The 18,222-nt window shown below is 34.2% G+C and overlaps 3 protein-coding genes across 7 annotated transcripts; all 3 read right to left on the reverse strand.

The window, feature by feature from the left end:
- Positions 1 to 2,023: 2,023 nt before the first annotated feature.
- Positions 2,024 to 5,638, reverse strand: LOC114373921 (probable apyrase 7). The gene is made up of 2 exons (XM_028331496.1): positions 3,498 to 5,638; positions 2,024 to 3,103 (listed from the first exon to the last, which is right to left on the reverse strand). The coding sequence occupies exons 1-2, from the start codon at positions 5,272 to 5,274 to the stop codon at positions 2,793 to 2,795; spliced, it is 2,088 nt and encodes a 695-aa protein (XP_028187297.1). The 5' UTR covers positions 5,275 to 5,638; the 3' UTR covers positions 2,024 to 2,792.
- Positions 5,639 to 6,827: 1,189 nt separating this feature from the next.
- On the reverse strand, positions 6,828 to 13,997 carry LOC114373922 (WAT1-related protein At4g19185-like). 4 transcript variants are annotated; one of them, XM_028331500.1, is made up of 8 exons: positions 13,906 to 13,997; positions 11,524 to 11,733; positions 10,898 to 10,960; positions 10,680 to 10,796; positions 10,217 to 10,502; positions 9,335 to 9,490; positions 7,513 to 7,664; positions 6,828 to 7,264 (listed from the first exon to the last, which is right to left on the reverse strand). In XM_028331500.1, exons 2-8 carry the CDS (start codon positions 11,721 to 11,723, stop codon positions 7,066 to 7,068), a joined length of 1,173 nt encoding a protein of 390 aa, XP_028187301.1. In that variant the 5' UTR covers positions 11,724 to 11,733; positions 13,906 to 13,997; the 3' UTR covers positions 6,828 to 7,065. The 4 variants fall into 4 exon arrangements, with proteins under 4 accessions (XP_028187301.1, XP_028187300.1, XP_028187299.1 ...); XM_028331499.1 differs by having other exon boundaries at positions 11,524 to 11,756; positions 13,906 to 13,922; XM_028331498.1 differs by lacking the exon at positions 13,906 to 13,997 and adding an exon at positions 13,460 to 13,476 and having other exon boundaries at positions 11,524 to 11,756.
- On the reverse strand, positions 11,625 to 17,637 carry LOC114373923 (WAT1-related protein At4g19185-like). 2 transcript variants are annotated; one of them, XM_028331502.1, is made up of 7 exons: positions 17,353 to 17,637; positions 16,685 to 16,747; positions 16,456 to 16,572; positions 15,999 to 16,284; positions 14,937 to 15,092; positions 13,906 to 14,057; positions 11,625 to 11,733 (listed from the first exon to the last, which is right to left on the reverse strand). In XM_028331502.1, exons 1-7 carry the CDS (start codon positions 17,541 to 17,543, stop codon positions 11,730 to 11,732), a joined length of 969 nt encoding a protein of 322 aa, XP_028187303.1. In that variant the 5' UTR covers positions 17,544 to 17,637; the 3' UTR covers positions 11,625 to 11,729. The 2 variants fall into 2 exon arrangements, with proteins under 2 accessions (XP_028187303.1, XP_028187302.1); XM_028331501.1 differs by lacking the exon at positions 11,625 to 11,733 and adding an exon at positions 13,300 to 13,690.
- Positions 17,638 to 18,222: the final 585 nt, after the last annotated feature.

Here is an 18,222-nt window from a genome sequence, read left to right on the forward strand (position 1 = left end):
GGTTAGGGTTTAAGGTTTACTACTATTGCCATAGAAGAAAACACATAGGTGGTGTTTCAATGTTTAGAATTCAGGGTTCAAGAGGAATATTAGAAGAAAACATACATAGTGTGAATCGTAGGTTGTGGTGGACGTGAAAAATGGTACTCATAACTGCACCGGTGCCAAAAGTACCAACTCACCACATATTCTTCAACGAAAGCGTTGATTTAAGGAACAAAAACCTACGTAATTTGCCTTCTCCCAACCATCAACTTGAGCTTCGATCACCCTTGCGCCATCCCATACAGAAATTCCCAAACCACACTTCCCCACAACCCCTTAATCCTCAAACAACTACTTTCACGAAGAAGAAAAAGAAGAGAAAGGGGCCACAACCTTTGACATATTGCACATGATGGAAGCTTTACCCTTTCCCGCACCCATTGGACATGAAACAAGTTAAAAAGTAAATAACATTGGAAGAAAGAATATAAGTAACTGTAGAAATTGCTAAAATGATAGAAAAGAATTATGTTCACTTCACATTCTTACGACTGTTTTCTTTTTCTTTATGTCCCATAGCTCATTTTGTCTCAACTTTTTTTTTTATTCTTCTTTCTATCAGAATCTATCTCTTTCTATTTACTGTAAAAATATGAAAAGGTGGTGTCTAATAATGTAGGCCTCGCTAACGGCGAGAAGAAAACATGTCTAATGGAGGAAAGAAGAGTTCATATGAACTTCCATTATTGATTTAATAAGATGATTTGATAGAGTTAAGCCTTGTATTTAGAGGGTGGAAGTTGAGAACAATTAAAAAGACTAAGTGCATGTTTGGTTTGATACTCACATGATTGTTTAAAGGAACAAATAGTTATTTTTGTGGTGATTACCATGATTTTTTTTACCATCAAACTAAATACATTATAAATGGAATTCTCCATGCTTAATCACCTACTTGCTGACAACTAGACTGTGGGAAAATTCAATGGATTGTGCACGATCTCTGTTAGACATGGGACATTCTTCAATGATTGAATTGGACTCCATTTTTAGCAGGATGGATCCGGAAATATATTAAAGGAAGAGTAGATAAAATTAATAAATATTAAATCATAATAGATAAATAGGTAATATCGTTTATCTTAATTGTCCACATTATTTTTTTATATCATAAAATTCATAAACAATATATTATGTATCGAACTTTTTTAGTAGTCCTTCTCTCAATGTAAATAATCATACAATCAATTAAAAATTATCTTTGATCTTATTTTTAAGCTATTTTTATGTTTTTTATAAATAAAAATGACATTGATGTATTATTTTTTATGGTTATTAATTGACATTTATAGTAAGGTTAATTAAGAGTCGTTAAAAAGATAATTAGAAAGGCACTCATTAAAAAGAGTGGAAATATATAAAATTCATTTATGTAACTAAAAGATATAAATTCAAAAGGTTGAGTTGACATATTAAGAGTTCACTCCTGTCTCATTGTTTTTTTTTTTTTTTCATTTTTATCCTCACTAATTTATTTAAAATCTCTTTTTACCTCAAATAATTAAATATATTCTTTTATACCAATTTATATTCATTAGCTAGCTTATTAATGACTGTAACCAAACTCTTTTAATTCAATCAATTTATAAATTTTTAGCTTTTAAATTCTTTTAGGCTCTAACTTATAAGTTATAAACTTCAATTAACTTATAAGGTAGTTTTATCAAACACTGTTGTGTAAGTTATATTTTATTTTCAAATATTCTTTTATTCTATTTATTTTCTTAAATATCTATTAAGTATATTAATAAACTTAAAAAAATTAAGAATATATTTGGAAAATAAAAAAATAAAGCTATAAGATAAACAAATCAAACTTAAACATTATGGTTTTTTAAACAAGCCGTCCAAACTTTATATAAACGAACCAAACTTGAATAGTATAATTTTTTTTATGGAAGCTAAGCTTGAACTTAGGTGTTTGGTTTGATTTGACTTGTTTTTTTTTTTTTCTTATACTATGGAAAAATGATTCGACTTGTTTAAACACCTAGTAAATAGCACGAAATACATTTTTGTGAACTCAATTCAGTAACTCGCAACATGTGAAGTCAATTCAGTAGCTTTTTTAACGTATAAGAGGGTGAGGGATTGTGCTATGTTACAACTTCTCCGTGATGTTCATCTTTTCTAATTGATTTTCCAACTCATCATGAGTCACCTATGAAACAATAAGGCATTCTCTGTAGTAATGTAGTTAATGAAGCATCTTTTCTAAAGAATGGTATAAGAACAGTCTCAATGTTATGAAGCAAATCCTTTGTTGTGCTTGTTAGTCTTTGATGCTCGACTTAACTTCTGAAGGCTTAGTGGCACCAGAAAAACTAAACCGCTGAGGCAGAACATGGAGACATCAAGAAGACACTATGGAGAGTAATTCAGATGAGCCGATACCAAGATTAAGAGTGCTTGTTTGTGCTATGCAACTGGTGGAGCAATCCAGTTTAGAAGTGATCTCCAGGAGATGCAAATTCATTTGGAATCAATTGATCTGGCTTCACCTTTAGCTACAGTATCTCCATGACAAAAATATCTGAAATGCTAGGACAGATATATATCTTTCAGAAGTTTCAGTTTGAGGGTGGACAAAAAAACATTAGAAAGACTGAGATACCCCTTTAGCTAGTAGAAGCATCATTACTGATGACAGTACAATGGCAAGATGTTTAGACTCAATGCCATGAAAAAATTCATCTTGGGCACTGCAATTTTATTGGCCAACAACTCACAACCAATCATGAAAACCTTCACGGCTTCATCAGATGAACTTCAGCCAATGAGGAATTCAGGTCTTCTCGAGACTGTGATCTCCTACTCTGCAGACGCATCTGACTTCTATGTGGGGACCAGAAAGCACCCATGTTGCCACTGTCAAACTGCATCTGCCCTAAATTGTTTGAGGAATAACTATGAGAGACATTATTAGCTGATGGGTACAATGAAGACTCCATAAGCTCGATGCCACCACTGTTGTCATCAAGACTATGCCCTAGACCAAATTGGCTTTGTTGTGAACTTGCAATTTTTGGGCTCAGAGGCATCTTTAGTCTTCCATCCCCTGCAGTATCATAGGTGTAAATTGGATTTTAAAGTCAGTCTAAAATAATTATTCATGTAAATTATATACAGAATTCACAAGTTATTTTGAGGCACAACTTGGTTATGATTTACAAAATATGCACAAATCATCCACATAATAATGAAAAATTGAGTACATACACATTTGTGATGACAGCAAGCTTTGAGAATTGATGAGAACATGACAAAAACAAGTCACAGTGATATCCAAGATATACAAATGGATGTTGGTCACTATACCACATTTAATAGTAAAAACTAAAAGGACAACAAAAACAGACCAATTTCTAAGTGTCTCAGAAAAACTTTAAACAAGACAGTTCATCTAATAAGTTTTTGGATAAGTACTAATCATGTGTAAATAAATAGCTTACCAGAGTACATTGGACTCCATCGCTGGAACCGAAAAGGAGATGGTATGTTAAGAACAGAAGCACCAGTAACACTGTTATGCCTGGAAATGGGAAGATATTGCCTCCGGAAAAACCTTGGCATCCAATTGCCAACACATGATAAAGCACAAAGAAGTAGAATAAAAGAAAGCAACAAAATGGGCACAAGAACAAGAGGATTTATCTTCATCTGGAAAAACTCCAAGTCACGAAGCCCAAATCTAGTGGAAAACGCCTTTCCAGCTTCCAACAAGGCAACACCAAGCGTCCAAGTGATATTTCCAGAGCCAACAGTTATCTGGTTATCATTAATGTGCAAACCCTCCCTCAGCAGAGAGGCAATATAGGGTGCCCTGAAGCAGTACTGCTCAATAAAGGGCTGCGGAGCAACACTTCTCTTTGCAACATCCCACCTCTTCTCACAAAAACCCTTACCCTTTGCCAGCACATCATCAAGCGTGGCCTCAGAAGTCAAGTTGAAAAACCTATACACAACATAAAATCCAGAAATCACATAAAAGTGTCCATACGGGTGAGGCAGATTATCACCCAAAGCGCAAGGCTGCGCTCCACAATCAAGCCCGGCACCAAGATCAGTCCATTCAGACAAATTCACAGCAACTTTAGCGAGGGCGCTGCACTCCCCCCAATTGGGAGCACCAACAAGCACCAATTGAGTTCCTCCCAACCCTCCATTCCCACCTTTCTTACTAGATGAACAACGAGAACATGAGTATTCCTCCCTATACCCATCCTGCAAGCAAGGATGTTTCAACTCAGCATTCCCACCACTACCCACATCCACATTACCCGATCCAAACTCCTTCCTAAATAGATACACCACAGACTTCCCAAATGCCTCGTTGAGTCCATACCCTGGTAGCGAATATGCGGTAAGATGATGGCTCACAGATCCAATCCTAACATACAAACTAGTCTCACTATTAAGCTGCTGATCACTCTCAAACGTGACCTGCAGGGAAGAGCCACCCAAGTCAAGGGCACCATAAGTAGCCTTCCTAGGCCTAACCCCCAAAATGCCACTATCATAATTAAGAGCTATCCACCCAAAATAAGCCTCTTCAGGACCAGAAATAATCTTAACCCAATTCCTTTGACACACAAAGGGAGAGTCTTTAAGCACAGACCAAGCATTATCAAGCAGCCACCGAGAATCACTAACAGGAAGCCTCCTAACACCAGCAGTGGCATAAAGGAACAAAAAAGTGGACCTGTGAGCACGCACTGGTATCTGCTTCTTGGCCCACCTCAGCAAAGGTTTCAATGCATTGTTCAAACCAGACACGTTGTTTACTAGTTTATCGATTCCGGGTTCGGTTTCGATTCGATCATAGGCGCGGCCGGTAGGCGGCTTCTTCTTATTATTCTTGGGCGAGGCGTTTCTCAATGAGGTGACGGCGATTGGGAGAGTGGTGTGGCGGTTGAAGCGGACGGAGGCGCGGTAGACGTAGACGCGGGTGCCGGTGCTGCCGCAGTCGAGGACAACGTAGTACTTGGCGGAGCCGTGGTTCCAGTAGGAGTAGAGTAGGAGGAAGAGGAGGTAGGTTAGGAAGAGGAAGGAGGCGAGGTAGAGTGAGAGTCTGAGGCATTTGTGGCGTGAAGAGGTGGTAATGGTGGTGGCTCCGCCGTGGAGGGGTGGTTCGAGGTGGCAGTAGGAGGAGAGATCCTGGAGAGAGAGAGGGTGGGGGAGGGAATGTGAATTGGGGGCGACGAGTGATGCGATTTTGGCAAAGACCATGGCTTTTTGCGGTTTGGGGAATGCCCAGATGGATTGGAGAAAGTGGGGTTAGGTGGGGGGGAGGAGCAAGCATGGCATTTCGGAGAGTGAGATTTTAGGGGGAAGGGTTTGGGTTGATCGCCATTGATGAGAGGAGAGAGAAATGGATCTGAGTCTCGTAATCTCGTGGCGTTGGTTAGGTGGAATTTGGCGACGACTTTGATGACCAAAACTTCAAAGATTAGAAATTAAAAAAACAGAAGAACGTATTTGCCACTTCTGCATCCACGGGAAGGTGGTGGCACTGGAGTTATGTTATCACCGGCTAAACTTGAACTTGCTTGCACACCCTTTAGAAACAGTAACGTGGGTACAGTGAAATTAGTTTGATTGATAAGTATTGTAGTTCATGATAAAAATGTAAATTAAAAAAAGTAGTCAGGACTTTCTGATTGAATATTAGTATTTTAATGATAAACTAATGACATTTTACATTATTTTACTATCTCATTACTTTTAATGATAATTTATAATGTCGATAATTTTAATATTAATTAAATTTTAATATAAATGGAAACTTAAAAAATCAAGTGTTACAAAATGGTAATAAAGACATGTGGTTATGTAAGTAGTAACTAACAACCATTAATGAGTGTATATACATGAGTTATCTTACTTTAAAACTTAACAATTGAAAGGTATATTAAAGTAAGCACCATTTTTTTTAAATTGACAATTAGAATATAAAAAAATCAAAGCATAGCCCGTAAAAATTACTAAGTTAAAGACTTCAAATGTTGATTATCAAAATTTTAAAGAAAAATAATTAACGCCAATATAAGTTAAAGAATTCAATTATATGTCAGCAGAGGCTTTGTTACTTTGCGGATTTTAAGTTGCTTAAACCCAGTTAGGGATTGACTAGTGAGTATACAGCAGAATATTATAATATTATGTTATCCCTACACAATCAGAAACTGCACAATAGAGTATGATATAATTCTACAAATAGCAGTAACCTTCAGTTATTGTCAGAATAGTACAGAAAATCAGCAAAATACAACGGCAGAAGAATATCAGGGAAGAAAACAGAAAAGGAGGAGAATATTCCACTAATGGCATCCACACCTTTTACCCCCTCATTTTCAGTAACATATACTTTCCACTCAGTTCCTCAACCATAATGGCATTTTCCTAATTCTGTTACTGCACCTAATAGAATTACTCACCAATCTTTCACTAATGGGATCAGCTGCCACGTGTACAACATGTGACTCTATCCTTTTGCTGCAATTTTTTTTATAATTTTTCTTTCTATTTTTTTAGTTTGAATTTGTTTTATGCATTTATCAAAATCTATTTGCCTTTGCGGTTCTCTGAGTCTATTCCTTTTTGCGTATGGCATGTCACTAGCTTTGGCAGCATTAACATTAAAGTAATAAACGAGAGGTGGGCTAAAATGTTTCTTATTTTATTTTCATTGATCAGCTTGTTATTAAGTTTTACGAAATTCACCTTTCTTTGGGGTTAATGTTAAATTCAACTTTAAGTATGAGGGCTATATCACAATTCCAGGAAGAGAAGGAACATAAAATATATAGACTCACATTACAAAATTGCTCTCCAAATTCAGATACAACACAATGTATTTAAAAATTCAGATATAACATGACAACATTCAGAGTTTGTCCCGAAATACATTGACATGATCAAACACAAATACAGATTTACCTATTGAAAGTATAGAAGAAACAGATTTGAGAATCATGAGACCAATTTTTACAATTGAATGGCATCTAATAACTCATTTCCTTAATCTGATGATGATTTTGGGGATACGCTAGCGGACACCGAAAAAACAAGACCTCTCTGGTGTGCACTTCTTTCATGAATAAGTGGTTCAGAGACCCAAGAGCTATGAGGAGTAACTCCAACAGTTGCCTGTCTTTCTCTAGAAGATGCCCAAGTAACCATATATAGACCGGCAATGATAAAAGATCCTCCTATGATGCTGCCCTCACATGGATGTAAAAAAAAACAAAAAAAGATTAATAAGAAACTTCTAAATTAATTTCAAACTGCCATGCTTAAGAAAGAGGAGGAACTTCATTAAGCTCACTACATAACTTGTTCGAAAACAAAAAGGGGTGGATTGCAGTTTTTTCTCTTTTAAAACAAATTCTTGGTGAGTACCATTGTAGTCACTTGAAGTTAGAATAGAAATGCATCAACAACTCGAAACAATAATAGGAGTTTTACCTTCCCAAGTAAATTGGACTTCCAAGGAAAATTTGGGACAGGATGGCAGAAAACGCAGGTTGAAGCGGATTGTAAAGGGCAACCATGGCTGGCCCTATGATCTTGTTGCACCATGTAATGAGTCCATAGTTAAGGGCAGATGCAATACTTCCCTGAACAAATAAGGAAAATATTTGGCAAAATCTACATGTTACAAAACTACCAAAATAATCTACTAGAAGATAAATCTATTAAAACATTTGTAAGGACATAGGATATTTCAATCATTTCAAGTTTTAACATTTAAAAAAACAAAAAAACTCTTTGCTTTACTCCAGTAGTTTTCCTTCCTCTGTTGACCACCTACCAGCATATTACCTAAATACAATTTTCAATGACATATTTATGTCCTCTTGTACTTCAGTGCATGATTGCAAGTCATTCTTACCCTCCATTAACAGTTGCTTCACTAAACAGAGCAAATCATTGAACCATAACAGCAAAATCCATCTTATTCTCAACTACTGCTACCCCTAGGTAAAAACAGTTTTGTGGTTTATGACTTTATGCTGGAAAGCCACACGGCAACTTTAGTTGCTTAGGTAACAAATGGTGGCCTTTCTATGGTTCATACAAATTTCAAGAAGTAAACTAGAACATGTCTTACAGATTTGTGGATTTCTTTTAACACTGTCATAAAAATCATTACCAAAACAGAACAGTAATCAGCACATATACATCACAAACATTTGTCCTCATCTAATCCCTGAATATTTATTCTTTGCTTTTCGATTAATACCTACATGTTAGTAACTTAACAAAGACTCCAGAACCAAAATTTCAAGTTTAGATTAGACACATAAAATAGCATAAAGTAGCACTGATTATTATATATGAACAATGGCACAATATTTGTGATGCCTCACGTTTGAGCCAATATCAACTGTACAAGATGTCAATAAAAAAGGTTTTTAATATGAATTAACAAAATATGAACAAATATTTGAACTGATTTAATTCACAATTAGTAAAAGTATAAAACAAATTGAGGAATACTTAAGAAGTTAAATATTCCCATCAATCATTAAATGTAACATAGAATAAGCACAAGTATTGTTCGTTGAAGGTAGCAGATGAGTTACAAGTTACAACAGAAATAGATTTAGAATTGAAATTAAAAACTAAAGTTGAATGGAGTAAATATAATCCATTGTCAGTGTAAAACTCTTTATAATGCCAAACAAAGGTTTTTCTTCCTGTGAAACCTTTTTAACAATTTTTAAACAAGTGACACCAAATAATTTTGAAAAATAGTTAAACTTGTATCAAAATAAAATCCAAAATTAAAACCCAAAACTAAGATAACTTTGTAAAACCACATGCAATGGCAAGCTAAAACAGAACATTTTTAGCATTTCAAGGCGGCTGTACTAAAGAAATAAAAAAAAATCTTTATAAACTCTTATAATTTTAAAAAACTTTTGAGGGAGATTCACACGCCACCTCTAATCACATATAAGAAACAACCTTTTGTTCCAAAATTTTCCACATTCCATAATACTAATAGTAGTGCCCCAAATCATTGAAAAATTTGGTTAACAAAGTAGAGCCATTACGACATTGACTCCCACTTCAACAAAGTGAGAATGCTTTCCTTTATCAAACAGACAACAGTCAATAATGGATCACTGATGTGTTGAATTTTAAAAATGCAAACAATAAAAATGGGTCAAGTTTAGATGACAGCTCCAATAATTCAATGTAGTAAGTAGACCAAAATCATCAGCAATAACTAATAAGGACTTTTGAGACTGAAGATAGGTTAAAATTTCTAGTGACTCACAGCATAAATAACAGCAAGTATTTCTGATGACGTCAAACTCCAGTCAGTTGACTCAGTAGTCATGAATAATGATACTGTCACCATCAGTAAAGCTCCAAAGAAGTATGAACACGCTGTGACAGATAGGTTTGCAGGATATTTTTTTAATACCGATGCCTGAAAACAATTAATGGCAATAAATTCAACACAATAAAAATTTCACATATTAAACAACCTAAGATAACAACGAATGAATTGGTTAAGTTTAGGAATAAGAACTACTAATCTGATCAATGAAGAGATTTGGAATGAGTAATGACCTAATGTTAATTAAGACTTAAGAAGAATGATGCTTGTGACAATGTCATTTACTGTGATAACAAGCATGGAGAAATCATCCTATCCAAGTATGTATGTTTATTACGAGTGTCGAGTGTGTTTGGGTGCAGGGAAGGTGTTTTTTGGAAGAGGGGGGGGGGGGTGTTATTCATAATTCTGCAAACACACTTGACCAAAAATATTAGGGAACCTTACCTTGATTGGCCCCCCTAACTGGAAACAGATATTATAGGGAAGTGAAACATGTTCATTGAAAGAATTAGGATATGCAAGAAGTGTTTACGATAGAAGCATTAGGAAATTACAGCTAAGGTCTACACTCTTCAATCTAAATCATGAGACAAAGGTGAAGTTGGAGTGTCGAGAACTGAAACAGCATCACAAGCTTTTTATCATTGGGGTAAGTGAAAAGGATGATTCCTAATAAGCAAGAACGTTCAGTCATTCCAGCCTCCCAGGTGAATGGCACATAGAAGTTGGCCATAGTAAATGGGTAACAGGCAAAATGTGACATTGATCACTAAATGGGTAGTCACTTAATGCATATGACAAAAAGATACATACCTGAATGGCTAGAAATGCAGCCATGCAAATGCAGTTCCCTATCAAGCACAAAACTCCAAGATGAAAATTGTCAAACCCAAGGTTCTGTAAGCCACCAATTAACCATCCAGATGGCTCTGGCTGACCTCTGGCACTTATTTCATTTTGTGTTACATGACCGAGTTCGGCATATCCTATCAAAGCTGGACCACGATACAAAACCATAAATATGGCACCAGAGACACAGATAATAGTTCCTCCAACTTTTGCCAGACCATCATATCTGAGTAAGTTCACTCTTTCTGTACTGCATGAAAAGGTTTATACAGATACAGATTACTGTATGTCCCAGTGTATCTGAATAAGTTTATTAATATACACATTTCTGCACTGCAAGTGAGTGCATGCCTTTGTGTTTTGAGTTCTAGGATGCACGCACATACAACTTGAAATTGATAAATGATACAAGTGAAATGAAACTGACCCCATCATTACAGCCAACAGAAAGGTAAAGACTGGAATGGATGGCTGTATGGCAGCCGCATAAGTTGGATTAGTATAGCTTAAACCAATAAGAAACAAAAGCTGGTTGCCAAATATCCTGATCATGAATCAAGAAGTAACGTTACCTCATGCATCAATAAAACACTGTATCTTTCATATGTAGTGGAAATAGGAAATAAGTAGTATCAAGAGCCTCACCCAGTTAATCCAAGAAAGAAGAATGAAATCAGGAGGTTCTTAGTAGTGGGTGGTCGAATCCGTCTACAGTCAACATGGTATGATTAAGATATCCATTCAATTGAGAGAGAGAGAGAGAGAAAGAGGGAAGGGAGTAATATGACAAAACATAAGAGGGAACAAAAAAAGTTGCAAGTTAAAATTCTACAGAGCAGGAATATATGCTGCTACTCCCATAATCAAAATTAGCAACCATTCTCTTATGTTATAATAATAATGGAACTCTGGAACACCATTCATTAGCCACAAACACACATCAGCATTTCTAGAACCATATTTAAAAATATAATTAAATTAAATACCTCAACAAACCAATGTAAATCACGAAAACATAGACTTATAGAGTGTTGCAAACATCACCAACCAACAAAATTGTGCAACAAAAAAAGGTATTTAAGCATCCAATTCCAACAGATTAAAGTCTCCTAGAACCAAATGGAAATGAATCCACAACATTCCACCTTTATAAAAGGGGAATCAATAAAAAAAAATGGTGAAAGCCAAAGGCGAAGGTGTGAGGGAGGAATCCCTTTCAATTGCATCCAAAGGAGAGAAAAAAAAAGAACAAGAGGGAAAAAGGAGCATACTTTTCACGGACATAAGCGAGGGGTGCGAGGATGGAAAGGGCAAGGAGATCACGGAAGACACAGAAAACTAACTGGTTGATGCCAACATTAAGGGCCACTTTGGTGATGACATGGTAACCTCCATTGAATAGCTGAACAAACGCCATGGCTACATGGGCCTTCCATATGTCTCCTCCCACTGCCACTGTCACTGCTGCCATTGGAATCTATCTGCAACACAACAACTGCTACACCTTCAAAAACACCAAATGGTGTGGTTGGTTATCGTTCGTTCGTTGAAACAGTGATGCCAACAAGGCAACAACCTTATGCTTAGTTTGGAAGCCACAAACAAAATAAATATATAAATAGTTTTAATTGTAAATTGTGTTGAAATTTTGAAGGATAGATTGTGAATAAACTGTAAACTGTAAAAGAGTAGTCTTTCTCTACAAAATTGTTCTTACATAAAAAGGACTCTACAAAATTGTTCTTACATGGGACTTCAAGGTACGAGGTATTCAGTTTTGGGGGAAAGAAAACAGTGAGGGATTTTTATAAGTTTTGATTTTTTTTAAATTATGAGATTAATTATCAGTCAAAGAATTTAATTCTGAAGATTTAATGCATAACAAGTCAAACAGATAGTGAAAATTTTAATTTTTAAACAAATTTGCAATTTATACTAATTAAGTTAGGGATCCATAATCAGTAATAACAATCTAGAATCAAATTTTCAAATCTGAATTTAATTAGCAAATAGGGAATTTTAGAAAACTAATAATAAACGGATTTAGATAACATAGGTTTATGTAGAAAGAAATCCTAATTAAATCTTTCTTTTTCTTAATCGGATACTGAGTGTGATGATTATAAATGTCAGATTTAGATTTTAATGAGAAATTATATAGAATATCATGATAGAAATTAATACGATGGAAATTCTCTTTTAGGTGATTCTTTACTTAATTAGATTTTAATTGTACAATATTAATCAGTCTGCTATTTTAGATATTAGTATTAGATTTAAGAATCTAAAGACTAATTTTGGATAATATTAGAATTTAAAATGTATAATATATTTTGATTAATCTTAGAAAATTATCAAGTGCATTGAGCAGGAGATGAAATAATTATTTCAGTTTAATTATAAGTCTTTGAATTTGAATCCTAAATATATTGAAGAGAAAATAAGATAATGTGAATTTAAATCTGAGATATGTTTATAGTGAAACATACATGTGTTTTATATAAAAAATAATAATCAAACTTAAAAGAGAAAATTAGATTCGTTAGTTTGATCAAAACTTAATTCATCTCATGTTTGTGAATAACTTTTATTTTCCTGTTTTCACTTCTATTTCATTAATTTTCTAATTTCAAAATTGTTAATTTGTTTTCCATCTGTTTTCTATTTTCAAATATTTATATAGAAAAAAAATAGGAAATAAAAACACAAGTAAACACCCCTTACTTGTTATTATCCGTCAATACAAAAAATCGGTCATCAAACCAGCCAAAAAATGGATTAAACTAGTTCCAAGCCCCCAAGGTCTCCCACTATTTTTTAGCAGAAAATAGCAAAAATTCACTACCCATGGATCAAACGAGAACATTGGTGTCTTTAGCACAATAGCTTACCACTAAACCAACATGGTTGTTAAGTCAGACATAAATAATATTATACATATTTTTTTGAATAATATTAGAATTTAAAATGTATAATATATTTCGTTGTCAAGTTTAAAAAAAAAAATAGTGAGTTAGTAATCCTAAGAACTTATATTTCAGAGGATATATCTAGCCGATGGACAAAAAATTGCATTTAAAAAATTAAGATATAGTTTTGAAGATATATAAGTATCATAATTCAAAATTCAGATGTAACCCTACATTTTGCATTGGCAGTCTGTCCTCAGACAACATTTCACATTTACATGATCAAATGCAGACCTACCAATAACTGATTCAAGAATCATGATGAGACCAATTTAATGAGTTTGGGTTTGAGGATACGCTGGAGGACCCCGAAAAAATGTGACAGCTCTGGTAAGCACTTAATTCTTAAATGAGTGGTTCAGAGACCGAAGATGCATGAGCAGTAACTCCAAGAGTTGATTGTCTTTCTCTATAAGATGCCCAAGTAACTATATATAGACCGGCAACGATTAAAGATCCCCCTAGGATGCTATCATCACATGGATGAAATAAATAAGAATAATAACAATAAGCTTCTAAATACAATAATGTCAGAATGCAATGCTACAGAAACATATGGAACTTCGTTAAGTTCAACTAGACAAGGCATTTTATATATTAAGAACTAACTAGTCAAATTGTTCCAAAAAATGAAGTGGATGTAGAAAAGAATGCATCAATAACTTTAAGTTCTAGGAGCTATACCTTCCCAAGTAAATTGGAGTGCCAAGGAAAATTTGGGACAGAATGACAGAAAACCCAGGTTGAAGTGGATAGTAAAGGGCAACCAAAGTTGGCCCCAAGATCTTATTGCTCCATATAAGGAGTCCATAGTTTAGGGCAGATGTAATACTTCCCTGAACAAATAAGGAATTTTGCTTTGTGAAAAATCTAAATGTTAATAAATCCATCAAAATCACCCGTTAGAAGATGAATAAATTAAAAAATGTGTAAGAACTCAAAATAGAATACTTTCAATCTTTTCCGGCCTTAAAATAAAAAACACTTGTTGCTTTATTTCAGTAGTTTGCATTTCACTGTTATTCAGGGACTCATTGACGTCCTCTTTGACTTCTGTGTTACACAGCAAGTCATTTTTGGCCTCCATTTAACAATCCTGCTTCACCAGACAGAACAAATTGCTGAACATCACAGCAAAATCCCATCTTATTCTCAAGTCTCACTATTGCTACTGCCAGGTAGAAGCAGTATTTTGGCTTATGCCGATAAAGTTGACTAGGTAAGCCTATATTTCTTCTTTTTTTGGTGTACAATGGCAGCAATGGAGTGATACGAGGACACTAGCTTGGTTTCTATCTATGACGAAACTAGGGCACATGTGCGTGTAAATGCTTTACAGAAACTACTTTAGTGATTTTGTGGCTAATTTTTACGATGAAACTTCCACCAAGTTCTTTATATCAAGTTTTCAAATTAAACAACTAAAATTGGATTATTATTTCCACAATAAAATCCCCCATCAAGAATATGTTGCAGAATTTGGAGGGGAGGGGGGAATATAAAGAATTTGATCTAAAATTTCTCCTTTTCTTTTAAACTGCTAGGCATGACAGTGACTAAAAATTTGTGATGTGTCATGTGTCATGTGTGAGCATTGTCAACTGCACAAGACAATAAACACAAATGATTTCACGAAGTAAAATGGATCAAATTGTCGGCAATGACTAATGAGGGTTCAAGAGATTGGAGATTGATTTAAAATTCTAGTGACTCACAGCGTATACAACGGCTAGTATTTCTGATTGCTTCAAAATCCAGTTAGTTGACTCATTAACCATGAACAATGATACAATCAACGTCAGTACAACTCCAAAGAAGAATGAATACGCTGTGACAGATAGATTGGCAGGATACTTTTTTAATAATGGTGCCTGAAAATAACCAATGGTAATAAATTAAACATGCCAACATTCTCACAAATTAAAGAGCGAAAGATCGCAAATCACAACAAATCAGTTAACAAAAGTTGAGAAGTGAACACTGAACAAAAACTAATCAATATCAGGTTAAGATTGGGGCTTCGGGCAATAAGTCATTTAACGTGATAACAAGTTCAAAAGGATTGGTTTAATCAAAATAAAAATGTGAATGCTATGTGAAGTACCAGCACCAGTACTACCATTAGCACTAGAATGAGCACCAGCATCACGACCAACATTAGTACTGACAATAACGCTAATTCCAGCACCAGCACCAGCACCAGCACCAGTAGAATGAGAGCATAAGTGACTGAGTTTATGAAGAGTGTGTTCCAAATGTTTTTGTTCTTAGTATGCATAAATTAATAAATTACAACTGATCTGCCCATACCCCCCCAATTTAGGGTGTAGAGGAATACATGAGGAGACTCAATGAGAAACCATTAAAGAAGAGAATGACGTAAATCATCATAATTGTTGTGGAAAGATCCAAATAAGAAATATTAGAGCCATTCCAGCCCCCTAGACCTATAATAAATACAAGCAGGGCTTAGTAAATGGGTAATGAAAAATACTAGCAACACATTCTCTAACACACTCTATTATTGGTTGAAGTTTATTAGAAATTGTAAATTTTGATGGGTCTCACTTCTCACTTAATGACCATTCTATTTTTTAATAAATTTTAATCAATAGAAAGATGTGACAAAGAGTGTGTTGTTACCACTCATCAATGGATAATAGAGGCAAGAAGTGAGACTGATCATTTTTTTTTGCTTCATCCTATAATCAACAGTCATTTAATGGATTTTTATTTTAAAAAATGTCCTTCAATGAACATAACAAAGGTGTAGATACCTGAATAGCTAGAAAAGCAGTCATGCAGCAGCAGTTTGCTATCAAGGACATAACCCCAAGCTGAAAATGGTCAAATCCAAGATTCAGTAAACCACTGATTAACCATCCAGAGGGCTCTGGCTGACCTCTGGCACCTCTTTTAATTTGTAGAACATGATCCATTTCTTTATCTCCTATCAAAGCTGGACCACGATACAAAACCATCAACATAGCACCAGAAACACAGATAAGAGTTCCTCCAACCTTTGCCAGACCTTCATATCTGAGCAAGTTCACTCTTTCTATGCTGCATGAATAAGTTTATTAACCAACACATCATTTCATGTCTATTATGATTGTGCATATGTGCCTATTTGTTCTAGAGAAAAGATGAATTAATGATAAACAAATAAATTTTATAAATTAATATACACATTCATAAAACACTCGAGTAGAAATGGATAAGAGTGAAACTGACCCCATCATCACAGTTAACAGAAATGTAAAGACTGGAATAGCTGGCTGTGCAGCAGCAGCATAAGTTGGATTAGTATAACTTAAACCAATAAGAAACAAAAGCTGGTTGCCAAATATCCTGGTCATGAATCATAAAGAAAAAAAATATAATATGCATCAATAAAATATTATCCCATTCATATCATGTATCACGAAAATAGGAAATAAGTGACTATAGCAAGAAATCTTACCCTGTCAATCCAAGAAAGAAGAATGACATCAGTAGCTTCTTGGTAATGGGTGGTCTAGTCCGTCTACAGGGCAGCATGGTAAAAATGTATAATTAGGATAATCACATATCAGAAATGAAGAGAAGAAAATCACAACTCATAAGAGGGAACAAAAAAGTTTCATGTTAAAGTTCCACTTCTAAAGTTTGAATGTATAACTCAGTTAAAATGTGCAAAGCAGGTCATTATTGATTCATTGTATACGATAAGTCAGGCTGTCAGGTATCTGGAACCATTATCAACAAACAAGTATGAGTAGATGTGTAGAACATTTCTGTAACCAGATTTTTCAGATGATAATTATTAAGTACCTCAAACAAAGATAAGCCAATGATATATCAGTAAATTAGCAGGAAGAAAAAAGCGATTAATAAACAAAAGTGTTGTTTATTTTCATACAATAGTAATTCAAAAAAAAAAAACGCTAGCATATTTAAGAAACGGATAGAATTTGTTTGTTAAAAAAATATAAAACTATTGTAAAAGTAATTTAGACAAACATATCTTATAAGAAAACTAAAACAATAGTTTATTTTATTAAAAAATAAACTGAAACAAACAGGCTGAATATCTTGAACCAACTATTACAGCTCTAGCACGAGCTTAGATAAAGGTAAAAAAGAGCATGCCTTTCAATAAAAAAAGCGAGGGGAGCAAGAATAAAGAAGGCAAGGAAATTCCGGTAGAAGCAGAAAACTAGATGGTTGACCCCAACATTAAGGGCCACTTTAGTGATTACAGTATAGCCACCATAGAATAACTGGGCCAATGCCATGCTCACATGGGCCTTCCATGTGTCACCCCCCATTGATTCTGCCATAAAACTCACTCAAATATGCACTTTGCTTTTGGTTCGGCGGGGTTTGATAATTGGCTTTTGTTTTGATCAATCTTATGGATTATCCTAGTATGTGACGTGGAGGACTCTAGCTAGCATACTAAACCTTTTATCCCTCCGATACATGCACCTTTTTATATTGGCTGTGAACCGTAATATTTAATTTTAATTACTTACCAACGCTATTAGTAAAATTGGATTCTCTCTTCAAACAAGTATTGTCTTTTATTGAGTTTAGATAAGAAAAATATAATTAGGATAACAGATTTCATTAAAGATAATTATTGTCTTTTTTAACAAAAGATTAATTACCAATAAAATGGATAAATATTTCGTATAAATATCACAGTCACAAACAAAAATAATAATTAATTAAATTATAACTTATATTTTAATATATAAATAATATGATAAAAAGTATAAATATTTTCTCTGAAGAATGTATAATGAATAAATAAATAAATTGCAAAAAATATCCAATATATTTTAAATTTTTTATTAAAAAAAACAGAGATAATAAGTATAAAATATGAAGAAAAAAATTATTCTTATTTATTGGACATAAAACTTAAAAAATACAATTAATTCAACATGTTATAAAAACAAAAAATGAACCAAAATTAGTCAAAAAAATATTGCATTACAATAACATATTTCAAAT

This window comes from Glycine soja, chromosome 11, assembly GCF_004193775.1.
Source record: "Glycine soja cultivar W05 chromosome 11, ASM419377v2, whole genome shotgun sequence".
Classification (NCBI taxonomy): Eukaryota; Viridiplantae; Streptophyta; class Magnoliopsida; order Fabales; family Fabaceae; genus Glycine; species Glycine soja.

Bases quoted from the DNA above. Each gene is read 5' to 3' on its own strand.
- LOC114373922 (XM_028331500.1), bottom strand. From the start codon at position 11,723: ATGGCAGCAGTGACAGTGGCAGTGGGAGGAGACATATGGAAGGCCCAT. The intron at 10,961-11,523 runs GTATGCTCCTTT...TGTTGACTGTAG, and splicing joins CTCGCTTATGTCCGTGAAAA to ACGGATTCGACCACCCACTA. The intron at 9,491-10,216 runs GTATGTATCTTT...AATTGTTTTCAG, and splicing joins CTGCATTTCTAGCCATTCAG to GCATCGGTATTAAAAAAATA.
- LOC114373921 (XM_028331496.1), bottom strand. From the start codon at position 5,274: ATGGTCTTTGCCAAAATCGCATCACTCGTCGCCCCCAATTCACATTCC. The intron at 3,104-3,497 runs GTAAGCTATTTA...ATGATACTGCAG, and splicing joins ATGGAGTCCAATGTACTCTG to GGGATGGAAGACTAAAGATG.
- LOC114373923 (XM_028331501.1), bottom strand. From the start codon at position 17,543: ATGGCAGAATCAATGGGGGGTGACACATGGAAGGCCCATGTGAGCATG. The intron at 16,748-17,352 runs GCATGCTCTTTT...GCTGCCCTGTAG, and splicing joins CTCGCTTTTTTTATTGAAAG to ACGGACTAGACCACCCATTA. The intron at 15,093-15,998 runs GTATCTACACCT...GGTTATTTTCAG, and splicing joins CTGCTTTTCTAGCTATTCAG to GCACCATTATTAAAAAAGTA.